Source organism: Caretta caretta, chromosome 15, assembly GCF_965140235.1.
Source record: "Caretta caretta isolate rCarCar2 chromosome 15, rCarCar1.hap1, whole genome shotgun sequence".
In the NCBI taxonomy this organism is placed as follows: domain Eukaryota; kingdom Metazoa; phylum Chordata; order Testudines; family Cheloniidae; genus Caretta; species Caretta caretta.
Window position 1 is genome coordinate 24622546 of NC_134220.1, and position 27566 is coordinate 24650111.

At 47.5% G+C, this 27566-nt stretch overlaps 1 protein-coding gene across 11 annotated transcripts in view; it reads left to right on the top strand.

Moving 5' to 3' along the window:
- NCOR2 (nuclear receptor corepressor 2) overlaps positions 1-27566 on the top strand; it is a 404021-nt gene that overhangs the window by 225119 nt on the left and 151336 nt on the right. For all 11 annotated transcript variants that reach the window (XM_048821124.2, XM_048821129.2, XM_048821126.2 and 8 more), the window contains 2 exons: positions 339-391; positions 20747-20813. In XM_048821124.2, the coding sequence (XP_048677081.2) occupies positions 339-391; positions 20747-20813 (120 nt within the window). The remainder of the gene's footprint in view (positions 1-338; positions 392-20746; positions 20814-27566) is intronic.

Here is a 27566-nt window from a genome sequence, read left to right on the forward strand (position 1 = left end):
TGTTTATATGGATTACAGAGCAAATTGCTTGTTCTTAGCCAGCTCAGCTGCGTGCTGCCTGCCTCCCACGGGCTGATCTTGGATGCCCGCTGACTCAAGCTGCGTTGCTGTGTGTTTGGGAAGAAGCAGCACCTCCTGCATTAAAGGAGAGGAACAGAATGGGGCAGGGGGGCAGTGAGAGATGGCACCGAGCCCAGAGCATTAGAGCAGAATGGACTACGCTGGCGTATCTCTCGAGGAGCTGAAAGTCCACGCTGATACAGTAGCGTTTCTGACAGGTTGAAGTTTCTAAATGTCAGACTGTACATTTATGCCTTCGTTTTTCTTGTTTATTTCAGCCATTATACAACCAGCCTTCAGACACCAGGCAGTACCATGAAAATATTAAAATGTAAGTATGTGGCAATAAAGTCTATTTGAAATGTCAGGTTATGCATTAGGCTGGAGCAGAAGAGATGCTCGCCTGCCTCCAGATCCCATTTCCCGTTAAGGCTGAAAAGAAATAGCGTGTACCCTTCTAGCGATACTGTGTTGCTGCCATTGGTACCCAGAGCATCCAAATGTCTGAAAAAGTACATCAGTCAGGAAGAGCAGAGTTTGTGGGATGGTAAAGGTACCGTTCGATTTGTGTGGCGAGGAGTGGGGTGGGGGGGAAACTCGGCTGTCTTCGTGGGGAGGGAGTTTTAAATGAGTTGGTTAAGGAGGATGGCATGGTGCATTTTATATACAGGAGAATGTATTTTATAAAAGGATGAATGGGGGCAGAAGTTGGAGAGCCCAGGTGGGGTCAGTGGCTGCTCGGAACCCTTTGGCCAGCTGAGGAAAGCTGCGCTAGGAGGAAACGGATCCTCTGCAAGCAAGATTTGGAAACCGTGCTCTGCTGCTTAGCCACTGCAAAGGGGGAGAGCGAATGTGTAATGCTAGTCCCTACGTTCACCCTGCTTCCCTCAGGTGTGTAATACGACCCAGGAAAGGACTGGGAAGAGCTTCGGCTCAAATTTACAAAAGTAAGAGATCAGCTCAGATCCTCTTGAATTGATGGCCGGGTTACACCCTTGGACGAGCAAGTGTGGCTGAAACTTGACAGAAACTTGGGAAAAGGAGGAAGTATCTGTGCTGAGCACCGTGTCAGAGTAGTATCTGTAGCTTTTCAAGAGCCTGCACTCCTTAATCACCTTTCTAACTTCCCTGTGCTGTTGAGTCTGACTGTGCTGATTCTTCTTTGAGCTCCCTTGTCTGATTGACAGCCTCAAGTCCATGTATATTTCAGAATGAAGTGTAAGCGCAGTTTTGTTTGACACGTGCTGAGGTATGAAACTTCATAAACTGTCCGCTTTTTTTAATGTGTTTTTGGGAAGGATAGATTGAAGGGAAAAGTTGGACATGACTTTAAAGTGCCTCTTCTGTCAATGAGGCTGTAATGAACGTTTCATAGCAACAGATTGTTACAAAGATATTTACCAAGTTTTAATAATCCTGTAGTCAATTACTTGTCGTTTAAACCTCAATAAATGATTTGATAAACAATTGATGTTTAGTGACTACAGTGAGTTACCGCAGATAGATTGAATATAACATAAACTTCTAGATTTATTATCAATTGAAATTAAAAAGGTTCCCATGTGGCCTAACAGTTCTTGTCTGGGTTGATTCTGTACAGATGATTACTTTCAAATCACCCGGTTGTGGCTACATGGGATACACCTGTTCTAGTTCCGAGCATACCAGCCATTTCCTAATATTCTGTGGCTTTCAGTGGAATGTTAAGAGACGCTAGGCGAGTTGAAGTGAAGGAGTTAACATCGAGCTTCTTTCTTATTACAGGATTCAGGATGTAATTAAATGTGTTATGAACTGACCTGATTTCTAGGCATTTAAGTGGTGTTCATCTCTGTGGTATCCATAAAGGGAAAGGATTGTCCAGTGGGGAGAATGGTAGTCTGGGAATCAGGAGACCCAGGTTCAAGTCCCTTTTCCATCACAGATTTCCTGCATGACCTTCGGCAACTCACTTAAGGTAAAATGTCCAGAAGCACCTAAGTGATTTAGGATCTGAGGCCCCATTGAGTTTTTGCCTTTCTGTGCCTCAGCTCTCCATCTGTGAAATGGGGATGATAGCACTGCCCTGCCTCACATGGGTGCTGTGAGGATCAATACATTAAATTCTGTGTGGCGCTCAGACTCTGTGGGAATGGGGCCATACAAGTGCCCTAGACAAAGAGTATCAACATGCCTCAGAGGCATTAACAAATGAAGCACCCCCCTGGGATAGAGAAATAATATCCCTATTTCTCAGGTGGGGAAATTGAGGCACGGAAATTAAGTGCCTGAGGTCAGATCAGAAGTCGGTGGTAACTCAGGGCCAGAACTCACGTTTCTTAACCAAAAAGCTATCCTTCCTCTCCTTGTTTTTAAGTGTTACTCTGGATTTCTTTACTTAGTTTAGCCTCTTCTCCAATGATTGAGAAGTCTCGGCTGCCTTCAGCAGCTTCCAGAAACATGGATTATCTTTAAATCTCAGATTTTGTACAAACATAGTTAATTTTTCAAGTTCACGTTTGCTTACCCTCACCTCTTGCCTAAATATCTTCACTTCTGACTTTTGCACCCAAAGAGTTCATTTCCAGGATGATGGATCCATGCATATTTTGTCAATTACAGCCCATTCTTATTGGCCAAGAGCATCCCTGCTGATTAAGTGGGATCAGAAAACGTGTGGCTTTGATAACCTGTTTACCTCTGTTGATCATCACTCAAGCTTGGCAAGCATTGCCAGAACCCTTCTACAAGTACTCACTTGGATTTTTAGGTGACTGTGCTGTGGCTTGTTCTCTAGTCGATTCACGTTAAGCAAAGGTTCTGGCCACTGGGTTTAATGAGCAGGGGGATTTGCAAAGGAAACTCTTTTGCCATGAGTGAACACAAATGTTAAAGCCACAGGTACTGATACTCAAAGTGAAGGTTTTTTTTTTTTTTACCAACATCCAGTTGGGGAACAGGAAGAATGCTGTGGGATATACCTGACCAGTGACTATGGATGGGCAGCTGGAATTTTGAATTGTTTGCCCCCAGCACACTGTACTCAACTGGGGAGTTATTAAATAAAAAAATTAAAATGTAAGGAAATGGATGCATGCTCATGGATGTTCCAGGGGCAGGAAAAGAGGCTGTATTTCTCAGATGAATTACACATTGGGAATTATTTACGTGGCTGTAATTCCTGTTCATAATTTTCCTCTGGCGTTCAGGTATTGGGAAGTACAAAGCAGCGGAAGGAGAATAAGATGCTAGGGAGGTATCCAGCCCAGGAAGGATGCTGCTACCTGGGGGTCTGTATTCTCTGAAAGTTCACCTAGGGCTATATAGCTTAGCAGAGATCCATTCTGCAATGGGATGTTGCTGCCTATTTTGGGAATGAAGTATTAAGCTGCCATCCAGCAATGAGCTCCTTGCAGACAGATTCCTGTACCTGTTCAGAGCTCATCACAGGTCCAGAATGTCACTTGCTTTCTGATAGATATGTTGCATCAGATTCAGTGTTCTTATTGGTTTTTGCTTTGCCACCATTTAAACACGATTGTCTCGAGCCTATGGAAAGCTGTCACAAACAGCGTCTCTAAAGTGACACTGTCAAATTGATAGCTAGTCAATTGTGAAAAGAATGGGTTAAAAGTAGTTCCAGATATATTACACCTGCCCCTGAGTCTCCCTGCTAATTTCTGTGGTTTTACAATCCCATTTTCCTAGTATTTAAATTATTTTCCCTCCCCTCTTGCTTTGTAACAGACCCACACAAACAGGGGGAACTAACTAGCTGCCTGTACAGGGGAACAGTGAAACTGATGATTAAATACAAAGTGCTGTCAAATACACTGAATTAAACACTGAAAAGAGAAAAAATGGTGTTCTCTGATCTTTCGTTCCTTGTCAGCTTAGAGATTACTTATAGCCATAGTGGGTAATATATTTCCAGGTAGCAGTGTACAGGTTTTGCTGTTACTGTTTTTGTTTTGTTTTTTTACATTAATGGTGTCCTTTAATGAGGATTTTTTTATTATGGGTTTGATTGTCCTGCCCCCATAACTTACTGTGTTAAAATAAGCAAAAGGAGACCTTAAGGCAGGCAAGTAGGTTTGGGGTTTATGCTCAGAGTGATTTGGTTCTGCAAAAATCTGGAAAATAAACCTTAACATTTAATTTAAAAACATCAATCCCCTCCTTTCTGGCCTATCACAGAAACCTCCCAATTAGCCATTTCAGCTGGTTATCAAAGCCAGTGAATGCACTCCTGGATCTAGGTCAGCATAAGGACCTGAAGCCCTCTCTGTTCCAAATGCACTCTTTTTAACAGTGGTCCCATCTGGAAGGTCTTGTTTTCTAGATTGTCTTGGTTTACATGTTTGCTTTGTTACCTGTTGTTGAATGTGCAAGGAAATTGGCAGGTCACATTCCTCCCACTGTTTCTGTGCCCCAGCCTGGAGTTAAGGGATGTAAAACCAAGGTTCCAAACCACTACTGGTACTAATGATCCCAGGACACTTTTTGCAAGAAGAGAGCGTGTTAAGCCGCAGCGTCTCGACCAGATTCATTTTGATGCTGGTATCCTGGCTACGGCGCTTTTGCTGTTTTGGTTGGAGACATTCTTCTTCTTTCCTCCCCACTCCTCTTAAAATTGGTGTGCAGTTTTGCTAACAAATAACAGCTGCCATCTTCCACCCCAGAGGTGGCTGGATTACAGTGGGAGGTGAAGTGATCCTCACAGAAGAGTCCTCAGGGAGACGTCTTCAGGATGAAGGATAGGATAGAGTTGGAAGGTAGCATTACAAAGGTACAACAATTTCCCTCAGGCTGAAGTACAAGGGGGTTATCTAGTCCTGTGAATAATTTCACTTTAAGCAGAGGTTCGCTGTAACCAGACTTGCAGCTGGCCTATGCAGGGAAATAATCTGGGATGACTATTCTCCTGAACTATCAACAGGATTTCACTGTAAACTAGTTCTACCGTGTTAAACACAGAAGGACACCCTGTGTAACAAGTTTCACGCCCGGCCCTGCAAGGGCAGTCTAACACTTTTTTCTCTCAATATGCAGATGGTTTTTAATTTATAGCGATTCTTTTTTTGCTTGCCATTGGACAAGTTCTGTTGTCAGTTACGCTCCTCCTACTCCATGGAAGCCAATGGGTTTGCAGAGGGGTAAAACAAAAAGCAGGATCTCCCCCCCTCCCCCTCCCCATTTGTGCTTCTCTATAGTAGTGTTCTTTGGATGGCAACTCTAGTTTAATTCTTACTGTTTGGTTTGCTTCCTGATTGGGGCTTTTCACTTACATTAATAAAACAGACTCGATAGTTCTACCCTTCTTAAAATGTTACCAGTGTCTTTTATTTTCCTGGAGCTTGGTGTTGGGTCTTTTCCTTTGTACAGTGAACATAATTTCATGCCCCAGTTCATGCCAGTGTTTGCAATTTTGAAAGCTTTTAAGTCTTATTTAACTGCTTTGCTATGTTCTGTTCCCCTTCTGCTTGGGTCCATTTTGGTTCACCTATGTATGCAGACTTTAGAGCGAGGACAGTTAATTTTGTATGCTGCGTCTGCTGTGAGGTCTAAGGCGCTGTCAAGCAGGTTATGCCGAAGACTTGTGACCTACCTTAGAAATCTTTGCAAGCTGCTGGGGGAATGTCCTTCAGATGCTAAATATCTGATTTGTTAAAGGAAAATACCTGCCGCTGTGTCAATGGGAAAGGAGAAGTAAAAGAGCAATAAAAATTAAAATAGCCCCATTTTAATGAGATCCTCTGCAGAGGCTTTTCCCACTGGCTCCGCAGCAATCAGGCACTAGTTATTATTTCATCATTTTAAAACACAACATTGACAGCTCAACTTTACAACACAGTGTTGACAGTCTTCCTGTCGGCCCTGAAGATTATTTGAAGGCTATTTAAAAGGTCCTGAACCGAGGCTTGGGGGAAAGAGAGCCCAGAAATTAGTCACTCCATATACAATGGGCTTCAGAACAGTCTTCTCACTCCTTGCTTCAGACATTGCTGAAAGAAGGCAGCAAACACACTGGAGACCTAATTCTGCAGTAATCACATGCAATCTCATCTGTGTTGGTTCTTTCTATTGTAGCTTTGTGCCAGATTTAACCTCTTGTAGCACCTTTGCAATATTCTCTGACTCCTAGCACTAAAGGATTTAACTACAAGATATCCACACCAGGAGGATCAATTACCTGCTGTCCGCTGTGGGAACCTTTACCTTTACTAAAGTAGACTCCCACCCAGTCAGTCAGGAAAAACAACCCACCATGACTTTTCCCCTGAAGGACCAAGTTTATGTCATGGTTTATATAAAGGGCTCTGTAGTTTGGAGCAAAATATCAGCCACCTCTGAGCCCTAAAGAGCTCAGGAAGCTGAAATTAGGCAGCTAAACTCGAGCTGGCTCAGGCTGTATCTTCTGTTCAGAGTTTCACGCAGGCCTTTTCTTCAGGCTCAGTTTACTTGGATTTTCAGTCCTTTGCTTTTTATGGCTCAGCTGTGAAATCAGAGCTTATTCCAAACTGGGCCAATGTTCTCTTGAAACACTTGCAGATGTGTTGGAGATCCTGGACCGAGTTCAGCGTTTGCAGTTGCACCTGAAATGGGGGTCACACCATTGCATGATTTGGGTTTCTCATGCCTCTAGGAGCAACCCAAACCGCACTGTTGCATATTGTTTTAACTGTGATGGGCTCATTTTGCTAAGCATAGCTAGTGGGTTTGATCCGATGCTGCCACACGGTTAAGAATTCAATACAGGGCATGTAGGCTCAAGCTTTCAAAAGGGATTAATGATTTGGGGGGCTGTGTTTTTAGGGGTCCACCTGGGGCAAACTCAGATCTCAACTGGGGCTCCAAAATCACTCATTGAGTTTGAAAATTTGGGTCCTTTATTTTTTTTTTGTTGGGCAGTATCAGTTTGCCTTTATCAGCGTAGCAAAATCCTGACCTGTAACACAAACACTATCAGACTCTGCCAGGCTAGCGTATTCCCTTTCGGGTCTTTCTCGAAGCAGTTTCAGACATTCACCTCATCAGCGATTCACCTAACAGCCCCCCTTACCCCCCCATTCAAGGTTTTTTCATCCCCTTTCTTTCCCATGTGCTTGAACTAGTGCAGAAGTATTAGCTTGTGATGAATTATTCAATGATGGAGAATCACATTTCAGCCCCCAGCTTGTTGTTCCTACCAAGCCTGGCGCTTACTCTGTATGGAATACCTTGAACAGGCCAGCACTGAAACAAACAGCGTGGGCTTCAGGAGAAGGCAAGTGGGGTAATGCCGGGGTGTCTTTTATGGCTGGAAAGGCTGCTGCTGAAGAACTACAGGGAGGGTTGCACTTGTCTGATTTTTGTCTTCAGCCCAAAGGTGCAAAAAGGACTTAAATGGAATCTCCCGGTTTGACATTCAGAGCACCAGGCATGGAGAGAACAGCTGCCAAAAGAAGTTATTCAAGCACGTTGGACATTAAGAAAAGGAGTGGATACCAGACTGGGGCATAAACATTGAGTGGCATGGAGGGAGTTCCACTCGGGAACCTCCGAGGGCCCCAACACCCGTAATACCAATCTGCCTGTCACAGCATTCCCTCATCGCCATGGACCACAGTCATGCCGAATGCAGCATATAAGCTTCTAGGAGGATTAGTTGTTCAAGCCTTTTTCTGCTATTTACAGATAAAAGCTGTGATAATTTGGCACATCTGCAGCCAAGTGCACTTTGTATTTGCAAGGATGTGATTCAGAAAATGGTGATGTGATTGGCAACCCACTTACAGTATCTTTCCCTTGACTAGTGTCACTGGGCGCAAACGGTGCCTGTAAGCACATGGAATGCATTATAAGTGCCTTACAGCAACTCCGGAGAGATTTGCCTCTGTCATTTCAGGCTCCCGTTTTATTTTGTCATTAGTGGTGGTAATAACACTGTTAACTTAGTGGGGCCTAAGTGCCCTGGAATAAATTAATAGGAAAACAGACACTCTGGATAATGGAACCTTTTCTCCCTGCTCCTCCCCCTCTCCCCCCCCCCCCCCCCCCCGCAAGGGGTTCTGAATGTTGTACGTGGAGCGTTGCTTCTCCACTTCATTGCGGTTAAGGGGTGTGAAGTGATCGTGGGTAAATAGGGATATACCCTGCTAATATGGTCCCATCTCAGAGCAGGAGCAAGGAAATGGATGAGTGGGATGCTACATGCAACCTATAATGCACCGTCTGCCCTCTCTGATACATTTGATCAGGCATCACTCACACCTTGGTAGGTGTAAGGGTAGCCCGTTTCCACACACTGCCCTTCAAGCATGTGAGCTGGGGTGTGGTAAGCAACACAACGTACTGGCACGGCGTCTGATGTGCCTGAGTACCAAAAGGAACTGGGGCAGCAGCAGAAACACAAGCCAGCAGGAAGCAAGCCAGCCTTTCCCTTACATACAAGCTATTCCCTTTTCCTTGGCTGCTGGTTAGTTTCGATCTCAGAGCGTCTCCGTCTTGCGGTGTAGATTCCAATGATTGAAGACCCCTGGTTTGTTCAGCTCAAGTCGTAATCCGGCTTCTGCCTTTGTCCCTGGGCTCCGCAACAAATGTCACTGTATAATCAGGCTGCCAGCAGTTAATTCACCCTTACTGCCATACGTCTTGGCAGGCTTGATCCCTACCTCTGTTTATACTGACTATTTGGTGAAAAGGATTCATGTGTAATTAAACACCTGAGATTCATTTTGATGAAATAACAAAATTCCTTTGTCCCTTGTGCAGGCTCAAACTTCTGTGCAGGCAGATTTGGCCAGATCTGTATAGTACCCCAGACCTGTGTGTAGCTGTAATTCTTATCACAAGAGTTTGGGGCAGGGGTGTGGGGGGTGCATGCACAAAATGGGTTAAGGTTACAACCCGGTTGACTCTAGCCAAGTAATTCATGTGGATTCAGGCCAAATAACTCAAAAGCAGGCTGATGGGTGCCCTCCTCCATTGTGAAAGCCCAAAATGAAAACAACCACATGTCAAGCGGGTTAAGGTGAAAGTATCCACTTTAACGGAGTTTCTTTGCTGCCCTTGGTTTGGCTAGAGAGCAAGAGGTAGGGTTTTGTTTTGTTTTTGTTTTTGTTTTTAAATTATAGTACTTAGTGATTATGGGACCAGTTCTGGAACACTTACTCATGCATACAAATAATCACATTGAAATCAGTGGGGCTACGTGGGTGAGGAAGGATTACTCATGAGAAAAGGCTGCAGAACTGGGCCTTAAATTATGGGTGCTTTGAATCCTGCTTTTTTTTTTTTTAATAGGTGATGGTTCCTGTCCCAACCTCATTCATGATTAAAACCATGCGTTTTTATTTATTTAACATCTGTTTCCTCCTCCATCCCTCAGACCAAGTAGGCACAGGTGGAATGAGACTGTTACAGACTCTCTGCACTTTCTCTCCTTGGCTTTGTTGTCTTGGTAGAATCTGCTTGGCAGCAGGCTGGGCAATATCTGATTTCAGACCAGGCCATCTGTACCGGTGTCTATTCCAGGGGTGGCCAGCCTGAGAAGGAGCCAGAATTTACCAATGATGTACATTGCCAAAGAGCCACAGTAATACGTCAGTAGCCTCACCCCTGCTCCCAGCGCCTCCCACTGGCCAGTCAGTGTCTCTCCCTCTCTGCACTTCCCAATCAGCTGTTTTGTGGCATGCAGGAGGCTCAGGCCAGGGGCGGGGGGCAGCGAGGGCATGGCAGGCTCAGGGGAGGGGGTGGGAAGGGGTGGAGTGAGGGCAGGGCCTGTAGCAGAGCCAGGGGATGAGCAGTGAGCACCCCCCCCTCCCCAGCCCCGGCACAGTGGAAAGTTGGCCCCGTAGCTCCAGCCCCAGAGTCGGTGCCTGTACAAGGAGCCGCATATTAACTTCTGAAGAGCCTCATGTGGCTCTGGAGCCACAGGTTGGCCACCCCTGGTATTTTCCAAGCAAGAAATCCCATGCAATTCAGCCAGCTGGCACCCTTTTCCCCCTAGAAGAGGGGCACCCATACTTTGTGACACAGAGCGCTGTGCCTGGCTTTCACTTCTAAAGATACCCATGTTGTAAAATACAGCATTGCACACCTGCATAGTGTTTGCTTGGGCTCCTGTCCTCCTCAAGAGCCAAATGGAAAGGACTTCTTATTTGAGTTCACCAGCAGTAAAAACAAAAAACCCCAATGGGTTCGCAGAGCGATTTGAGATGAATAATAGGCTTGGGCTCTGGCATATCTCAAATCAGGAGTCTCTGGGCTCTATTTCCATACCATAAGCCCAAGGGTGGCCGTAAACTGTGTTTTAAACACTCCCTGCCTCAGAGGCTGAGCATATGGCATTGCTGCAGATTTCACATCCCTTGCCTTGATTTCCCCCCCTTTTCTCCTGGTTCTGAAGCAGACTCTGGAGACAGCTGCATTTCTAGGGATCTCAAGTACCTCCCTACCTTGCTTCACAATCCACCAGCTTTTTCGGAGGAGACTGAGTAGTCAACTAATTGTGAGCTAACCTCTGTACAAATCACTCGAACGGATCTCTTTCCAGCACATCTGCAGCTCAGAATCCAAGTCAAGTTTTCGGCATGGCTCCCTGTTCTCAATCCGTAGCACAGCTTTCAAAATTAACTCTCAAGATTAGCTCCATACCTCCATCCGTTTATTTTTTCAATCACTTTGAATTCTCCAGTTCTTTAAGAGCCCAGGGACTGAAGACCATAGTTCCTGAGGATGGATGCCCCGGCAGGGGATGGTGTATTGCGACGATGACCTTCCTAACGTTCTGCAACAAGCACTGTGTGCGTCTCCAGCTGTTACAGAGGCCAGCCTTTACCTTCACCGGCTGCGCAGCGGGAAGTTCGGCTTGCCCTGGGAGCAAAACATGTGCTCCTCAGACATGTGCTCTGAGTTAACCTCCCTGCAAATGGTTTCTAAGTAACAGCGGTGTATGTAGCAAGATAAACTGTGAAGCGTATTTATATTTTGCAAGATCGTACTAACCTTTGCAGGCTTGACCTTAACAGGAAAGGTAAAGCAGCAAAAACATTTAGAGTATGTTTTAAAAAACCAAACAAACACAACCCTTCCGTTAGCTGATTATTTCAGCCCTGATCATGATAAACATGCACTGGCTTTCAAGACATTGCCAGGCTTTACAGCTGCAGAGTGATTAAGCCTTTGCCTACATTAGTATTCTCAAGGTCAGAGACTCAAAACTCAAGACTACTCATTAGTTGCGTAAGAGCCTCCGACTTCACAGGTGTGAGACAAAGCTTAAAGGGATACTCTTCTGTGGAAATGGAGCCTCTACATTTTGCCTTTGCCTTTCCTCTAAATTTCCTCATTTACTCTCCTATCTGCTGATGAGTTTCAAGGCAGCCACAGCCTTCCGACTTTACAGGTGTGAGGCAAAGCTTAAAGGGATACTCTTCTGTGGAAATGGATTTCCATGCTTACCTTTAAATTGACACCAGTGAGCCCAATCCTGTCATCAGTGAGCATTGCAACTCCCATTGACTTCCCCATTGGAGGATGAATCAGGCCCCCCAGTGATTAAAACTGAAATAGTGTTAGCAATCTAGAGCCTGTTTCACCCCTGCGTTGACTCCAGTTTTAGGTCAGCGGAGCTCTGCTGACTTAGTGCAGTTGTGCTGCCTGGCACTGGACTGGTGAGTCAAGCCCCCGAATGCTTTTTCCACGGTTTGTGCTGCTTGGAAGCTGAAAATGTGTTGGGTTTTCTTTTGTTTCTGGTCAATTTCAGTTCTCTTGCAGAGTTGTGATTCAGCATTGCCAACCCCAAGCGTTCAAAAATCAAACCAGCCAGGCTCTCTTCAATCCCAGATTTTAAACAGTAATAGCTGTTGGGTTCCTTTGATTTGCCTTCTCGTGTTTGAGATTTAGGATTCACGTTTTCACCCTTTTCTCTGTAACCGGGAAACACAGAAATAAAATGTTGTTCGTTTTTAATTAAAGCTGAAGTGCTCACCGTCACCTGACTCCGAGAGCGGGGGCTTGACGAAAAGCAGCAAATGTCCTCAGACTTGTGATAAAATCATCAGAGTTGGCAACACTGTGTTTTCAGATGACCTGTTTCCACTGGAATTTGAAAATAATGGGAATGTGTTTCTGGGGATTAGGTTCCTATCAAAGCTTGTTCACACAAAGGTCCAGATTGTGACAGTGCCTCTTTAAAAATAAACTGTTGTCTGCTGTGGTACCACATTGCGCTGGAATATAGAGAAGGAAGCACATCCCGACTGTTGGGGTGAACAGAGGTTAATTCCAGTGTTCTGACTGGATCTGGCTCAGCAGGGCCAGTGAGAAGCCAAGAATTTCTTCAGAGGACTTGGGAGAGAAAGCTCAAGGGGGGGGGGGGAGGGTTTGAGCAGTGAAGGAACTTTCTGCCTGGAAGGCCTGATATTTTGCAGGCCTTGATATTATGTTGGATCTGGCTGCATTTCATCTTCATCCACCCGAGCTGCAGTATTCCAGAGAGGAAACATGGCCTAGTGTACGAAGCACAGGACAACAAGTCCTGGGTCCTGGTCTCTGGCTCTTTCTGTGACTCACCGCATGATAGTGGGCAAAGTCATTTTACCTTGTGCCTCAGTTTCCCCATTTTTTAAAAGCGGGAGAGAATACTTTATCTTCCTCACAGGTGGATGGTGAGGTTTAAGTCAACAATTAGCTGCAAAACACTTTGATGGAACATGCTGTAGAAATTTAGGTGAAGCACAATGGGATTGTGTGATCCAGTGGAGAAAAGCCTTTCTCAGTGATGTTGGTTAAATAGGTCGAATGCAAGGGTGAGCAAACTTTTTGGCCCGAGGGCCACATCTGGGGATGGAAATTGTATGGCGGGCCATGAATGCTCATGAAATTGGGGTTGGGATGCAGGAGGGGGTGCAGGCTCCGGGCGGGGGATGAGGGGTTTGGGGTGCCGGAGGGTGCTCTGGATTGGGACCAAGGGTTTGGAGGGCAGAAGGGGGATCAGGGCTGGGGGGCAGGGGGTTGGGGCGCAGGCTCTGGGTGATGCTTACCTCAAGCAGTCCCCTTTCTGGCTCCTATACGGAGGTGGGGCCAGGCGGCTCTGCGCACTGCCCTGTCTGCAGGTGCCGCCCCTGCAGCTCCCATTGGCCGTGGTTCCTGGCTAATGGGAGCTGCGGGAGCGGCGCTTGGGGCAGGGGCAGCGTGCGGAGCCCCCTGGCTGCCCCTATGCATAGGAGCCGGAGGGGGGACATACCACTGCTTCTGGGAGCCGCATGGAGTTGGGCAAGCCCCCTACCCGGCTCTCTGGCTGGAGCACCAGAGCGGGACAAGCCCCAGACCCTGTCCCTGGCAGAGCTTGAGGGCCAGATTAAAATGTCTGGCGGGCCGGATGCGGCCCCCGGACCGTAGTTTGCCCACCTCTGGTCTAATGGGTTGGGCTCTGATCATTGCAATGCAGATTGGAATAACAGTGGGTCCTTTGCAAACATACAGTCAAAAAGAGTGATCCTCTCTCCTCCCCAAAAAACAGACCCTCTGGCATAGATTTTTTTTCTTTTGTGATCAACACTGTCCATATATATATGCACATATAATCATCATTATAATAAAAAGGGTGCCGTTTGATATGCAGGCCCTGGTTCAAAAAAAAATTCTAGATCCAGGCAGTTATCTACAGGGACACACAAGCCTTATGCTAATATTTGACATCGGTATTAATTCTGTTAACATTATCGCTGCCCATAATTGGATGTGCATGGTGGTTTCAGGCTGAGTGTTTTACTTTCAGAAGGCTCAAGCTGGGGATGCTTGACTCTAATTCAGGCAGTTAGCTACTGTTTCCTATTTGAACAAGGAGGTTGCAGATGCCACTTGCAAGCGCTACCTTGGAAATCCAATTCTATTTTTACATCAAAGCGTTCAAGGTGAAGTCAGAGAGAATGACAATGTGGTGCGGCTTAACTGGAGCTCTGGGATCCAGCATTCCTTTGACACCACTGGTAACTAAATAAGAGGGGAAAACAGAATAGAACATTATTACTCAGACCACGAATCAAGTCAGAGTTGTGTGCATCTTGCTGGTTAATCAAAGCAGAGCACAATAGGATAAGCATGGTCACAGGCTGCTGGGAACAAGAGGAGGACCTTGACCCATGTCCCATTATTATTTGGATAGCATTTTGCAGGCAGGTTTAAGAACAGCCCCTGCTCCAAAGAGCTTACCGTCTAGGGAGAAAACCTATAAATGCCAGGAGAGGAATTGAGAAGCAGCCAAAGCAAATGTGGGTGACTGAACGGCGAAGGGTAGAAAGTGTCTTGTTAGGACCCTGTGCGCTGTTGGAGGAGAGAGAAGGCAGTCAGCATCGTCCCTTCTTCTCCAGAAAGTAAATCCAACTCTATACACTTTTTGTATAAAGGTGACCTCCTCCTTTTTTATCCATCCAAGATCCATCCATCCATCCCTTTTTCTGGCTGGCTAGCTCTTGGGCTGCTCCCTGTGTTTTGGAGAAATGCTGCTTAGAAGGATCCAGTGTCTACAGTGCAGCTCCTGCAGGAGGGCCAGATGATGGCCGGTTATTGCGGCGGCAGGGGCGGGAGGGCACAATGTGTATCGTGGGTCCCCAAGGCTCTGCGGATCTCTTTGAAAATGAAGTCCATCCACTCTGCTTCTCTGTTTTGTATTTTTTTCCAGTCAAGGGACATGGGGAGGGGAAGAGGGAGGGAGAGCCAGTCGGAGAACACTGGGTGTATTTCATTTTGGGAACTCCTGGGTGGGTGGGAAAGATTCTTTTTAGGCTCCTGATAGTAATTACACACCCTGCAGCTCTGCTTTCATTGGGATCAAAGGCTTCTTTGCAGACACACACTCACACCTGATCTTTGTTCTTTGCTAAGAGTTTCTATTGCAATAACAACTGGCAGTGCGAATGTGTGTTTGAAACAGTTCAGCACTTGGGTTCAGCCAACATTTCACAGGCTTCTGCGAGCCCCTCAGCTCTCCATCCTTAGGGGTGGGGACTTTTTCTTTTCTACATGGTATTTTGGACCTCTTAAAAAAGGGCGGGGGGGCTGAGATGTGTTTGGCTGAAAGTGCGGATTGGTTTTATCCACATGGGTTACTTTTTATCATAGAATCATAGAATCATAGAATATAAGGGTTGGAAGGGACCCCAGAAGGTCATCTAGTCCAACCCCCTGCTCGAAGCAGGACCAATTCCCAGTTAAATCATCCCAGCCAGGGCTTTGTCAAGCCTGACCTTAAAAACCTCTAAGGAAGGAGATTCTACCACCTCCCTAGGTAACGCATTCCAGTGTTTCACCACCCTCTTAGTGAAAAAGTTTTTCCTAATATCCAATCTAAACCTCCCCCACTGCAGCTTGAGACCATTACTCCTCGTTCTGTCATCTGATACCATTGAGAACAGTCTAGAGCCATCCTCTTTGGAACCCCCTTTCAGGTAGTTGAAAGCAGCTATCAAATCCCCCCTCATTCTTCTCTTCTGCAGGCTAAACAATCCCAGCTCCCTCAGCCTCTCCTCATAACTCATGTGTTCCAGACCCCTAATCATTTTTGTTGCCCTTCGCTGGACTCTCTCCAATTTATCCACATCCTTCTTGAAGTGTGGGGCCCAAAACTGGACACAGTACTCCAGATGAGGCCTCACCAATGTCGAATAGAGGGGAACGATCACGTCCCTCGATCTGCTCGCTATGCCCCTACTTATACATCCCAAAATGCCATTGGCCTTCTTGGCAACAAGGGCACACTGCTGACTCATATCCAGCTTCTCGTCCACTGTCACCCCTAGGTCCTTTTCCGCAGAACTGCTGCCTAGCCATTCGGTCCCTAGTCTGTAGCTGTGCATTGGGTTCTTCCGTCCTAAGTGCAGGACCCTGCACTTATCCTTATTGAACCTCATCAGATTTCTTTTGGCCCAATCCTCCAATTTGTCTAGGTCCTTCTGTATCCTATCCCTCCCCTCCAGCGTATCTACCACTCCTCCCAGTTTAGTATCATCCGCAAATTTGCTGAGAGTGCAATCCACACCATCCTCCAGATCATTTATGAAGATATTGAACAAAACCGGCCCCAGGACCGACCCTTGGGGCACTCCACTTGATACCGGCTGCCAACTAGACATGGAGCCATTGATAACTACCCGTTGAGCCCGACAATCTAGCCAGCTTTCTACCCACCTTGTAGTGCATTCATCCAGCCCATACTTCCTTAACTTGCTGACAAGAATACTGTGGGAGACCGTGTCAAAAGCTTTGCTAAAGTCAAGAAACAATACATCCACTGCTTTCCCTTCATCCACAGAACCAGTAATCTCATCATAGAAGGCGATTAGATTAGTCAGGCATGACCTTCCCTTGGTGAATCCATGCTGGCTGTTCCTGATCACTTTCCTCTCATGCAAGTGCTTCAGGATTGATTCTTTGAGGACCTGCTCCATGATTTTTCCAGGGACTGAAGTGAGGCTGACTGGCCTGTAGTTCCCAGGATCCTCCTTCTTCCCTTTTTTAAAGATTGGCACTACATTAGCCTTTTTCCAGTCATCCGGGACTTCCCCGGTTCGCCACGAGTTTTCAAAGATAATGGCCAATGGCTCTGCAATCACAGCCGCCAGTTCCTTCAGCACTCTCGGATGCAACTCGTCCGGCCCCATGGACTTGTGCACGTCCAGCTTTTCTAAATAGTCCCTAACCACCTCTATCTCCACAGAGGGCTGTCCATCTCTTCCCCATTTTGTGATGCCCAGCGTAGCAGTCTGGGAGCTGACCTTGTTAGTGAAAACAGAGGCAAAAAAAGCATTGAGTACATTAGCTTTTTCCACATCCTCTGTCACTAGTTTGCCTCCCTCATTCAGTAAGGGGCCCACACATTCCTTGGCTTTCTTCTTGTTGCCAACATACCTGAAGAAACCCTTCTTGTTACTCTTGACATCTCTGGCTAGCTGCAGCTCCAGGTGCGATTTGGCCCTCCTGATAACATTCCTACATGCCCGAGCAATATTTTTATACTCTTCCCTGGTCATATGTCCAACCTTCCACTTCTTGTAAGCTTCTTTTTTATGTTTAAGATCCGCTAAGATTTCACCATTAAGCCAAGCTGGTCGCCTGCCATATTTACTATTCTTTCGACTCATCGGGATGGTTTGTCCCTGTAACCTCAACAGGGATTCCTTGAAATACAGCCAGCTCTCCTGGACTCCTTTCCCCTTCAAGTTAGTCCCCCAGGGGATCCTGGCCATCCGTTCCCTGAGGGAGTCGAAGTCTGCTTTCCTGAAGTCCAGGGTCCGTATCGTGCTGCTTACCTTTCTTCCCTGTGTCAGGATCCTGAACTCAACCAACTCATGGTCACTGCCTCCCAGATTCCCATCCACTTTTGCTTCCCCCACTAATTCTATCCGGTTTGTGAGCAGCAGGTCAAGAAAAGCGCCCCCCCTAGTTGGCTCCTCTAGCACTTGCGCCAGGAAATTGTCCCCTACGCTTTCCAAAAACTTCCTGGATTGTCTATGCACCGCTGTATTGCTCTCCCAGCAGATATCAGGAAAATTAAAGTCACCCATGAGAATCAGGGCATGCGATCCAGTAGCTTCTGTGAGCTGCCGGAAGAAAGCCTCATCTACCTCATCCCCCTGGTCCGGTGGTCTATAGCAGACTCCCACCACTACATCACTCTTGTTGCACACACTTCTAAACTTAATCCAGAGACACTCAGGTTTTTCTGCAGTTTCGTACCGGAGCTCTGAGCAGTCATACTGCTCCCTTACATACAGTGCTACTCCCCCACCTTTTCTGCCCTGCCTGTCCTTCCTGAACAGTTTATAACCATTCATGACAGTACTCCAGTCATGTGAGTTATCCCACCAAGTCTCTGTTATTCCGATCACATCATAGTTCTTTGACATCACCAGGACCTCCAGTTCTCCCTGCTTGTTTCCAAGGCTTTGTGCATTTGTATATAAGCACTTGAGATAACCTGTTGATCGCCCCTCATTCCCAGTATGAGGCAGGAGCCCTCCCCTCACAGACATTCCTGCCTGTGCTTCCTCCCGGTATCCCGCTTTCCCACTTACCTCAGGGCTTTGGTCTCCTTCCCCTGGTGAACCTAGTTTAAAGCCCTCCTCACTAGGTTAGCCAGCCTGCTCGCGAAGATGCTCTTCCCTCTCTTCGTTAAGTGGAGCCCGTCTCTGCCTAGCACTCCTTCTTGGAACACCATCCCATGGTCGAAGAATCCAAAGCCTTCTCTCCGACACCACCTGCGTAGCCATTCGTTGACTTCCACGATTCGACGCTCCCTACCTAGGCCTTTTCCTTCCACGGGGAGGATGGACGAGAACACCACTTGCGCCTCCAACTCCTTTATCCTTCTTCCTAGAGCCACATAGTCCGCAGTGATCCACTCAAGGTCATTCTTGGCAGTATCATTGGTGCCCACGTGGAGAAGCAGGAAGGGGTAGTGATCCGAGGGCTTGATGAGTCTCGGCAGTCTCTCCGTCACATCGCGAATCTTAGCCCCCGGCAAGCAGCAGACTTCTCGGTTTTCCCGGTCAGGGCGGCAGATAGATGACTCAGTCTCCCGGAGGAGAGAGTCCCCGACCACCACCACCCGCCTTCTCCTCTTGGGAGTGGTGGTCGTGGAACTCCCAACCTCAGGACAGCGCATCTCATGCCTTCCAACCAGCGGAGTCTCCTTCTGCTTTCTCGCCCCAGACATATCATCTGGTCCACTCTCCGCAACGATACCTGTGGAGAGAACATGAAAGCGGTTAGTTACCTGTGTCTGTGTTACTGGAACCCGGACATTCCGCTTACCTCTTCTGGAGGTCACATGTTGCCAAGCTTCTTCACTGGCCTCTTGGCTCCTCTGTGCAACCTGCTCTATATATGTAGAGCTTTGTGCCCCTAGAAGCCTATCCTGAGTTTTGTCCAGAAAATCCTCAGTTTCCCGTATGCAACGCAGGGTTGTTATCTGTTGCTCCAGACCTTCAATCTTCTCTTCCAATATGGAGACCAGCTTGCACTTTGTACAGACAAAGTCGCTTCTGTCCTGTGGAAGAAAGACAAACATGGCACATCCAGTGCAGGTCACAACAGCTGAACCCCCCCCGAATCCCTTATAGCTGCTGCTGAGGTCCTGATCCTGCATGGTGCTCAGTAGCTCCCGCAAGATGCTGAGCTCACTCAATTGATTTGCTTGCTCCTTTACAGGACAGGGTTCCCAGGGAGTAAAAGGGGTGGGAGATTTCCTTGCACCCAGGATTCCCTTGAAAGCATCACTTCAGACCTGCCACTTCCGATCATTTGGATCCTGTAGGTAGGAAATCGAGCCCACTGTGTGTGTGTTGGCTAGTCAGGCATGCGTTCCGGGCAGCTCTGCCTTCCCTAGGCTTGGAAGGTGGCTGTCCTAAAGCTCTCTTTGAGAGGTAAGTGGAGAGGCAGTGTGGTCCTGTTGGTTTGAGTCCTGGGCTGGAAACAAGGAACTCTTGAGGGTTCTAATCCCAGCTGTGTCACTGGCTTGCTGTATGACCCTAGGAAAGTCACTTTACCTCTCTGTGTAGAGAGGTTGCACTGAGCTGTAATTACATCCATACGTCTCCGGCAGCCCCCTCTGTCTCTGCAGGACTGCAGCGTTCCAGAAAGAGCAAATCAAGCCTAGAGTAAAGAAAACTTCTGCAATGTGGAAAGTTGCAGCACTGTCTCTGTCTGCAGCCAGCAGTAACCCCAGCTCTCAGGCCCTGATGCAGCTAGGTGCTTCGGCTCATGCATAACGTTAATCAGTGAAATAAATGGGTTATTCACATGCTGAAAGTTGGGCACATGCTAAAGTACCTTTCTGAGCTGGGACCTAAGAGAGGCATCAGCTGCCGACTCAGTCCCGCCGAAGCCGAACCTGGCGATTTAAACGTCAGCATTGCTCTCCTTCGTTTCTGAGCATTGTAGCAGAAACATCCCATTGCCCTGTAATTGCGGCATAGCTTCCATAGAGCGCTACTGTATTTTTTTCCTACTCTCACCTCTGTTTGTCTTTTTTTCCAGCTGTAAATCGCGTCTTAACATTTCATTGCACCATAGGGGTGCTGTGTAGTTAATGCTTTGAGGCAGGACCGTGGGGGCGGGGAGTGTAGGCATCAATACGCCATTACTGTTGCGTGGCTGTCTTTCATTCGTCACTTGGGAAATGAAGGGTCTGGTTCTCCAACAGGCACTATGCTGGCTAGTGCTTGCTCCCGGGACTGGTGCTATTGGCATAACGTTGAGCACTTGGCATCTGCGGGACTACTTGTGGTAGTGAGCGGTAAGTTTAGTTGCAGAGATTAAGGGAGCTAGTGAAGTTAGTTAGAATCTGTGGCCCTGATCCTGGAAACACATCAGTGAGTAAAGTTACACACGTGTAAACGTTGGTAGGGTCAGGCGCTGGGATGACCGGACTAACCCCAGGTGAAGTGCGTTCTGCAAGGCAAACAATGCAGCTTATCAAAGGAGCATTCAGAAAGACTTTGGCCTGCGTAGCAGAACTGCAGGGACCGGCTCAGTTTTGCTCCAGAGTGATATTAAAGGCCATATGTGCCGTGCTATTGTAGGTGTCACATCCACCGCTCTGAGGTTGCATCATTTCAACGGGAAGGTAGAAATTGTTGCATGGTGTTGAAAACAGAAGGGGTGTGCAGGACTTTGCATTTTAACGGTCTGTTATATTTTTTCCCCCTTTTCTCCACTGTAGAAACCAGGCAATGCGGAAGAAGTTAATTTTGTACTTTAAGAGGAGAAATCATGCTCGTAAACAGTGGGTAAGTGCAGTTCCTAAGTCTTATTTTATATGTGCATAACAGATGCAAAGAAGACTCCATGTTTAGCTCTTGTACGTAGAAAACAAAAGGAGGGATCCCAGCACAGACAGGTTGGTATTTAGCATGTTATCTGTTGCTTTTTTTCCTTCTTGTAGGATCCTCTGTCTTCCATGCTGTAGCAGCCTCCATTATAAAAGTAACTTGTATGCAACTAACCCAGGGCCTGATTCTACGGTTCGGCAGTAGCTTACTCCACAAATATCCCCATTCACAGGAAAGGCGAATAGCCTCTTGCTTTATGCATAGTGGAGTCCGTTGTTGATTTCAATGGGACTGTTTGTGGAGTACATTTCTACTCAGTGTAAGTAATCGGGTCCTGAGAGAAGAGTGAAGCTTATGTTGACTCCACAGCAGACAAATTGTATGAAGATTAATCTCACTCTTTCCAGCTGACCACAGAATTACGTTTTAGGAATTTGTGGTTTAAAACAAAACAAAACAGCTCCGTCCAATTCTGTTGCAAGAAAAGCTGTCTAAGAGTGAACTGCAAACACTTTTCATGGAAGTTACTCTTTGTTACGTAATGGAAAAGACATGGGTTTTATGGTGAGATTTTGAAGGGACCTGGTCAGATGGTTATAAACCTAAACTTCAGATTTTATACAACATTGCCTCTGGAAAGTAACTGAAGGACCCCATTCTGCTGCTCCATGGTCACTGGAAAGTGAAACCTAGAAACAAAAGTGAAACTGACCAGTCTATTATCCATTGTCCAAACTAGGTGAAATGCCAAAAGTAAACAAACAGCCCAGATTGGGAAGCACAAATCAGATTGTAAACAATTTTTGTTTTAAGAATCTAAATGATTATTAGTCTCACAGGTGAGGCATGTATTTTTTTTCCATGTCAGCTATATGTTGCAATGGGCTTTCGCGTTAGACTATTTAGAAACTCAGACTTCGATATAGACACTACTGAGCTGCCCTCTGTGGGGAAGCCTGAAATGTCGGATTTAGCTTCTGATGTGGAAGGGTTAGCCGGTTTTGTTAAGTTCCGTGGGAGTGGAAGTTTGCATGAACCTGGGAGGGATAGTTAGGAAAGCTTTGAATAATGCACATCGGGGAAGTGGTATTAAAGCTGTGACTGTAAAAGCCACACTTGGAGGGGCTGTTCCTGGAGATGTATCAGAGCCAGCGATCAGAGCATGGCTGTTACAGCTAGTGAATAAGGACGCGTGCTTTTTCTTTTCTGTGTTTTTAAAAAACCTTTTGTGATGCCCCGGGATGTGCATTCCAAAGGGATAGTGCAGTTCTCCTGTGGGTGGGAATTCACCTTTAAGTCATTTGGCTTTTTGCTTCGTAACCCTCCTTCCCCAAATACACTGCCTGGAATAACTGATGGTTTTTGCATTTGAGAGAAGAACATCAATATTTTCTTCCTCAAAATAGAGCATTTGCAAAGCAGCATGTGGTTTTGTTGGAAGCACAGAGGAACTAAGCAGGGTTGTTTCTGGTACTATGTGTGATACCCTCCATTGTACTAAATCTTGAATAGTTTGCTCTGTTGTAAGTAGTGAGGAGGTGGAGGGGCAGTTTCATTTGACTGCAACTGCATGGGACCCAAAATGTGGCTTGCAGAAAAATTGCCTACTATGAAGAATCAGTAAATTTCTGCCATCCGAAATGTTCCGTGCCCTTGAATGGGGATTTTTCAATTTAGGGGGCAGCATATGGCCCATTTTTGTAGAATAGGCAGTATACTGTTGCTGAAGTTACAAAGTGAATGCCTTTGCTGTTTCTCTTTGCAAAATGGGCACATCTAGCTGTCTATTTCATAGAGCAGACGCTCTTTAAAAAAAGAAATGAAAAGCACTTGTCTATTCTGGAATGTTTCCGTTCATCTCTCTCTCCCATTCACATGCACCTTTTAATATATCACCGTTAGACAAATTGCATGATTGGACATAGTTCTACATTAGATACTGATTGTGTTTGCCTGGTGCAGCCAGGGATTGGATGGCTCAGGGGACTGGTAAAGGGGTACATTATTTACCACTCAGACCCTGGTTTTAATCTGGTCTGTTTTGTTAGTGACTGAACTGTGTCATCAGGATATCAGCAGTGTGGCCTAGTGGATGGAGCCCTGGACTGGGTCTCAGCTGACCTGGGTTCTATTCCTGGCTCTCCCACTGACCTGCTGGGTGACTGTGGGCCGGTTGTTTTGCCTCTCAGGCCTGGTCTACACCTGGAATGTAGGTCAACCGAGGTCTGTTGCTCAGGAGGTGAATTTACTACAGCGATGGGAGCAGCCCTTCTGTTGCTGTAGGAATCTCCTATGTGACAGCAGCCTAGCTGCTGTGTTACTGCAGTGCTGGTAGTGTAGACACAGCCAGCGTAAGTTCCCTCCCACACACGCTCTTGCACAACAGACGAGTGCAGCGGTTCTCAATCTAAGTCTCGCGTTTGATTGCTGGGGCCCGGGGACGAAGCCCGAGCTCCACTACCCAGGGCCAAAGCTGAAGCCCCACGGCTTCAGCCCTAGGTGGGAGGGCTCAGGTTACAGGCCCCCCACCTGGGGCTGAAGCCCTTGGCCTTCGGCTTTGCTCCCCAGCCCAGGGTGGCAGGGCTCAGGCAGGCTCAGACTTCGGTCCTCCCTCCTGGGGCCGTGTAGTAATTTTCGTTGTCAGAAGGGGGTCACGGTGCCGTGACATTTGAGAACCCCTGAGCCAGTGCATTGGGGTCTGTAATGGCCACTAGCGGTGCAGGGTGTGCGTTTGTGTATCGCACAGAGGAGACTGGAGGTTACAGGAGAAGTAAGGTAGCCTAGAGTGGGTCAGGAATTTTTTGACAGACTTCTTTTTTGTGGGAAAATGCCAATTTGTCAGTCAAAACTGTGTGTGGCAACATCTCCGTTCTGATGAAAATTTCTGTGCGAAGGTGGATCAGGTCCAGGGTGGGTGTGTGTGCTTAAAAGAAAGAGAATGGCCAAAATAGCCCAGTGGCTAGGGTGCTCACCTGGAAGAGGGAAGACCCAGGTTCAGATTCTGTTTTGGAGTTTTCTGTTTGGTATGAATGGCTGATTCTTTGTACAAAGTGGAACAGCGGGGAGATTTGACTCTAGTTTGGTGGCTAGAGCACTCACATGGGGTGCAGAAGACCCGTATTCAATTCCCTGATTCGGAAAAGTCTCCATTTCCCTCCAGTGTGAACAAAAACTCTTTTAGTAACCGCGACATTTTTCATGAAGCGGAATGAATGTTTTCTGGGCAGCCCTCACGGAGCATCAGCTGGGTGGGGGTCACAGGTTCCAAGTGTCCTGCATAATCCTGTTTGTTTTTCGGAAAAGGAAGCCTTTGCCTTCCTAAATTGTGAGACTCGGAGCCTTGCCCTTTCTCCAGGGAAACCACAGACTGGCACACAGCAGCAGCAGCCAGCTGCATCCCAGCATGCAGGCCACTGCTCGCGAAACTTCACGGGCTGTTTTTAGCCTTTTCCCAAACACGGAGCTGTAAAAGCAGGAAAACGTGGCAGACTTTTTGGCAGCAGAAGGAACCTTGGAGCATGTCCTCATTTGCCTGCTTATTTTGAGTTGTTTGTTTATTTGCTGTCTGGCCCAGGTGGCCTCACTAGGAGAGGAGCAGCTGGGAAATCTCTGTGCTGCCGGGGTCTGTTCAGATTACCTGCCGCTGCTTGCCCATGATGGGAGAAGTCACTGGGCTGGTTAGACAGGCTTTTGGTTTTTGCTCCAGTTCTCCCCTTTTTCCTCAGTTCCCAGGTGAGCTGATCTTGAAACCAAAAAACTCCTACACGTCCCTAGGGGGGCAGGAAAGTCCCAATGCTGGGCTCTATTTTGTGGGGTTCCTGCTCCATGCTGAGGCTGCTGGAGAGGAGTGTCTGTGCTACACCAGCCCCGTGGGGGCACCATCACGGAGAGCGCCTCTGTTAGCAGCATGGGTGGGGTCAGAAGCAGAGCGCATGCTGGCTGTGCTTCAGCGTGGCCGGGAAGAATCCTGCCACCTCTGTGAAGACAGTAGGAGAAGGAAGGGGAGAAATAGAGGAAAAGGGCAGCGGGGACAGGGAAACCGGAGAACAGAATATGTCTGCTCTCTGCAGATGGACTCCTGAACAGCATCTTTGCTGGCCTCAAGCTGGGACCTGCAGTCAGCTGAACATGTCTTGCCTTTATCACTTCCTCGCAACCAATAGTGTGTGGTGGGAAGCAAGGGATCCCGGGGACCGTCCCACTTCCCAGACTGCAGCCTGGGATCCAGAGGCTTTGCCTATTTCAGAGAGCGATGTGCCAGTTTGACCAGCTGGGACTGTCTCCTTCGAAAGGTGGGATGTGACGGACTGACGGGGTCTGGCCGCGGGACCATGTCCCCGACAACCCAGCGACGGCATGTTTGTATTTCTCGGCTTCGGAAGGGCTGGCTTCCTTTTTAGATTTGGAAAAGCAGGTGGTCGTGCTTGAAGATGCTCCCAGCACCACACAGCAGGGCTTGGGTAGCCGGGCAGAATGTGTATGCCCACGGCAAACCTGCCAGTCTGCACGAGACGTGATGGCCCCCAGAAAATGGAGAGGCCACATTGTGGCAGATGCTAGGGGTGTGTTGAGCCATTGTGCCCTGCATTATGTGGGTTGGCATTGCAGGCTGCTGGCCTGTCCCCTCAGCCCAGGAAGGAGTGAAGCCATGTCCAGGGTCTGGTTCAGGCCCTTTATTCTTTATTTCTTCGACAGAAAACTAGTCCCTTTCCCCTAACCTGGGGTCGTCTGCAAGGGCCTGTCTATTCCTTACAGGTTTCCACTCTGCAAGCCACATGCCATAGAGCCATACCCTTCTCCAGGGCCTCCCACAGGAGCCAGCCTGCTTCCTGTAGCTCTCCCCCCCCTTGAACTAGGATTCCCTGCCAGCGCCTGCCTGCTCCCGGCAGCTCTCTCCCCAGCTGGCCTACAAGCTGGCTTTTATAATACCCTGATCCCTGGCAGATCTGTCTCGGATGGGCGGGAGCTGATGTGTCACAGGTGAGGCTGGGCCCAGCTCCTCTTACAGGGCCAGCCACCCTGGGACAGCATCCTATCCTAATTGTGCAGCATTCTGAGAGAAAGTGTGGTTTGACAATGGGAGTAGGAGCCAGAAAATCTGATACATCTGTGGAACAGGTATATTAATGATACTTCCTGACATCCCAAGAAATGTTGGATATTGCCAAGGGCTATACAAAGAGCTGATTACTGTTGTTCCCCCTTGAACTTCAGGGTCAATTTTTTGCTAGCCCCAGAAAATTTACTTGGGCTTTTATTTGTCTGAATAAAATCTGGTGCTCTAAAGACAAAACAGATACAGGGTTTTATTGTCGTATTATTCCATTACTTTAAATGACTAATATGCTTGAAGTACTCCTTTCACAAGGAGTAAATCTGATCTGCATTAAATGCAAAGGTATGGGAAGAAGTTGATTATCAAATGCAGTTCAGATTTACTTCTTTCCAAAGGCAAATGGCCCAGCTGGGTTTTATATTAGCGCTACCCCCGGGGAATGCCGACCTGTGATTTAACCTAACAAACCATGCTCCCCTTCATTACTGCCTCACATTGCAGCTGAGCCCCTGCTCTGAAAAGGGAATGCTGTCATCTTTCAGATTCTTGCTAACTTTGCAGGTCGTCGTTTGGATTATATGGCCTCCACCCCTCTCTCATTTTACACTTGGTCACTCCTTTCATAGATTCGCTCAGCGTAACAGATCAAAAGAAAGCACTGAACATTAGACGAGAGCTCTCCTGAATACTGCATTTAAAGCAGCATAAGAACTGGAGCATAAAACCCACTTGGCCTGAAACTTGGCAGCTTGAGAGCAAGTGATTTTGCTGTGGGATTATATAGAAACATCAATAGCTTTCTGTCTGTAACTCTGTGTTCCTTTCCCTCCCTCATGGACACATCCCACGGATCCATGTTCTCCGATAAGTGACTCTTGGGAGGGAAAATGATGTGGACTGTAAAGCTTTGACAATAACTGTAAATACAGAGGACTACCGAATTTGGTCTGGCTTGTGCTATGGGCCAGTTTCTGCCCTGGGTGTGGATGGGAGCCCCGTGCTCACATCCAGGGACACTATCTGGTCCACTGGGTTTTGTGTTTTTAAGCTGAGCTTTTCAAAAGGTCCTAGCTGCCCAGATCCCTCTGAAAGTCACTGACAGATGTACAACTGATTCCACCTTTCGAAGAGGCCAGCCAGAGGCAATGCTAGAGAGCACTGGAATAAACTGCTGCAGCTTAAGACCAATGACCAAAGGCCTGTTAGAGCAGATGGTCACTACATCCATAAAGAGAGGGCGGTGATTCCACTGGTCTGGGAGGAGGAGGGTTTGGGCTTGAACATGCCCTGGGGGTTTCAGCATTCAGTGGACAGGCACTGGGCTAGCTGCACCAGTGCAGGCAGGTCAAGCAGCTTCGCCTGCTTGAAGCAGCTGTCGGCTGAATCGGTGCAAACCACAGCTTTGCCTGTCTCCGTCAGAGCTTTGCATTGTGTGTGCATCAGTGTGGCATCTAGCCACCGCTGTTTGCAAGGGAGGCAGATCCCCACTGCAGACAAGGCCTTGGGCAGCTTGGGGACTGAGAAGGTGAAGTCAGAGCAGAGGTGGAGGAGGCCTTTGTGCAGTGCTCCAAGAGCGAGGCTCGGGAGTTTGACTGCCACCGTGGGCAGTGCAGCCACTGGGGAAGATGGGGGTGAGCAGCAGCTCTCTGGTAGGC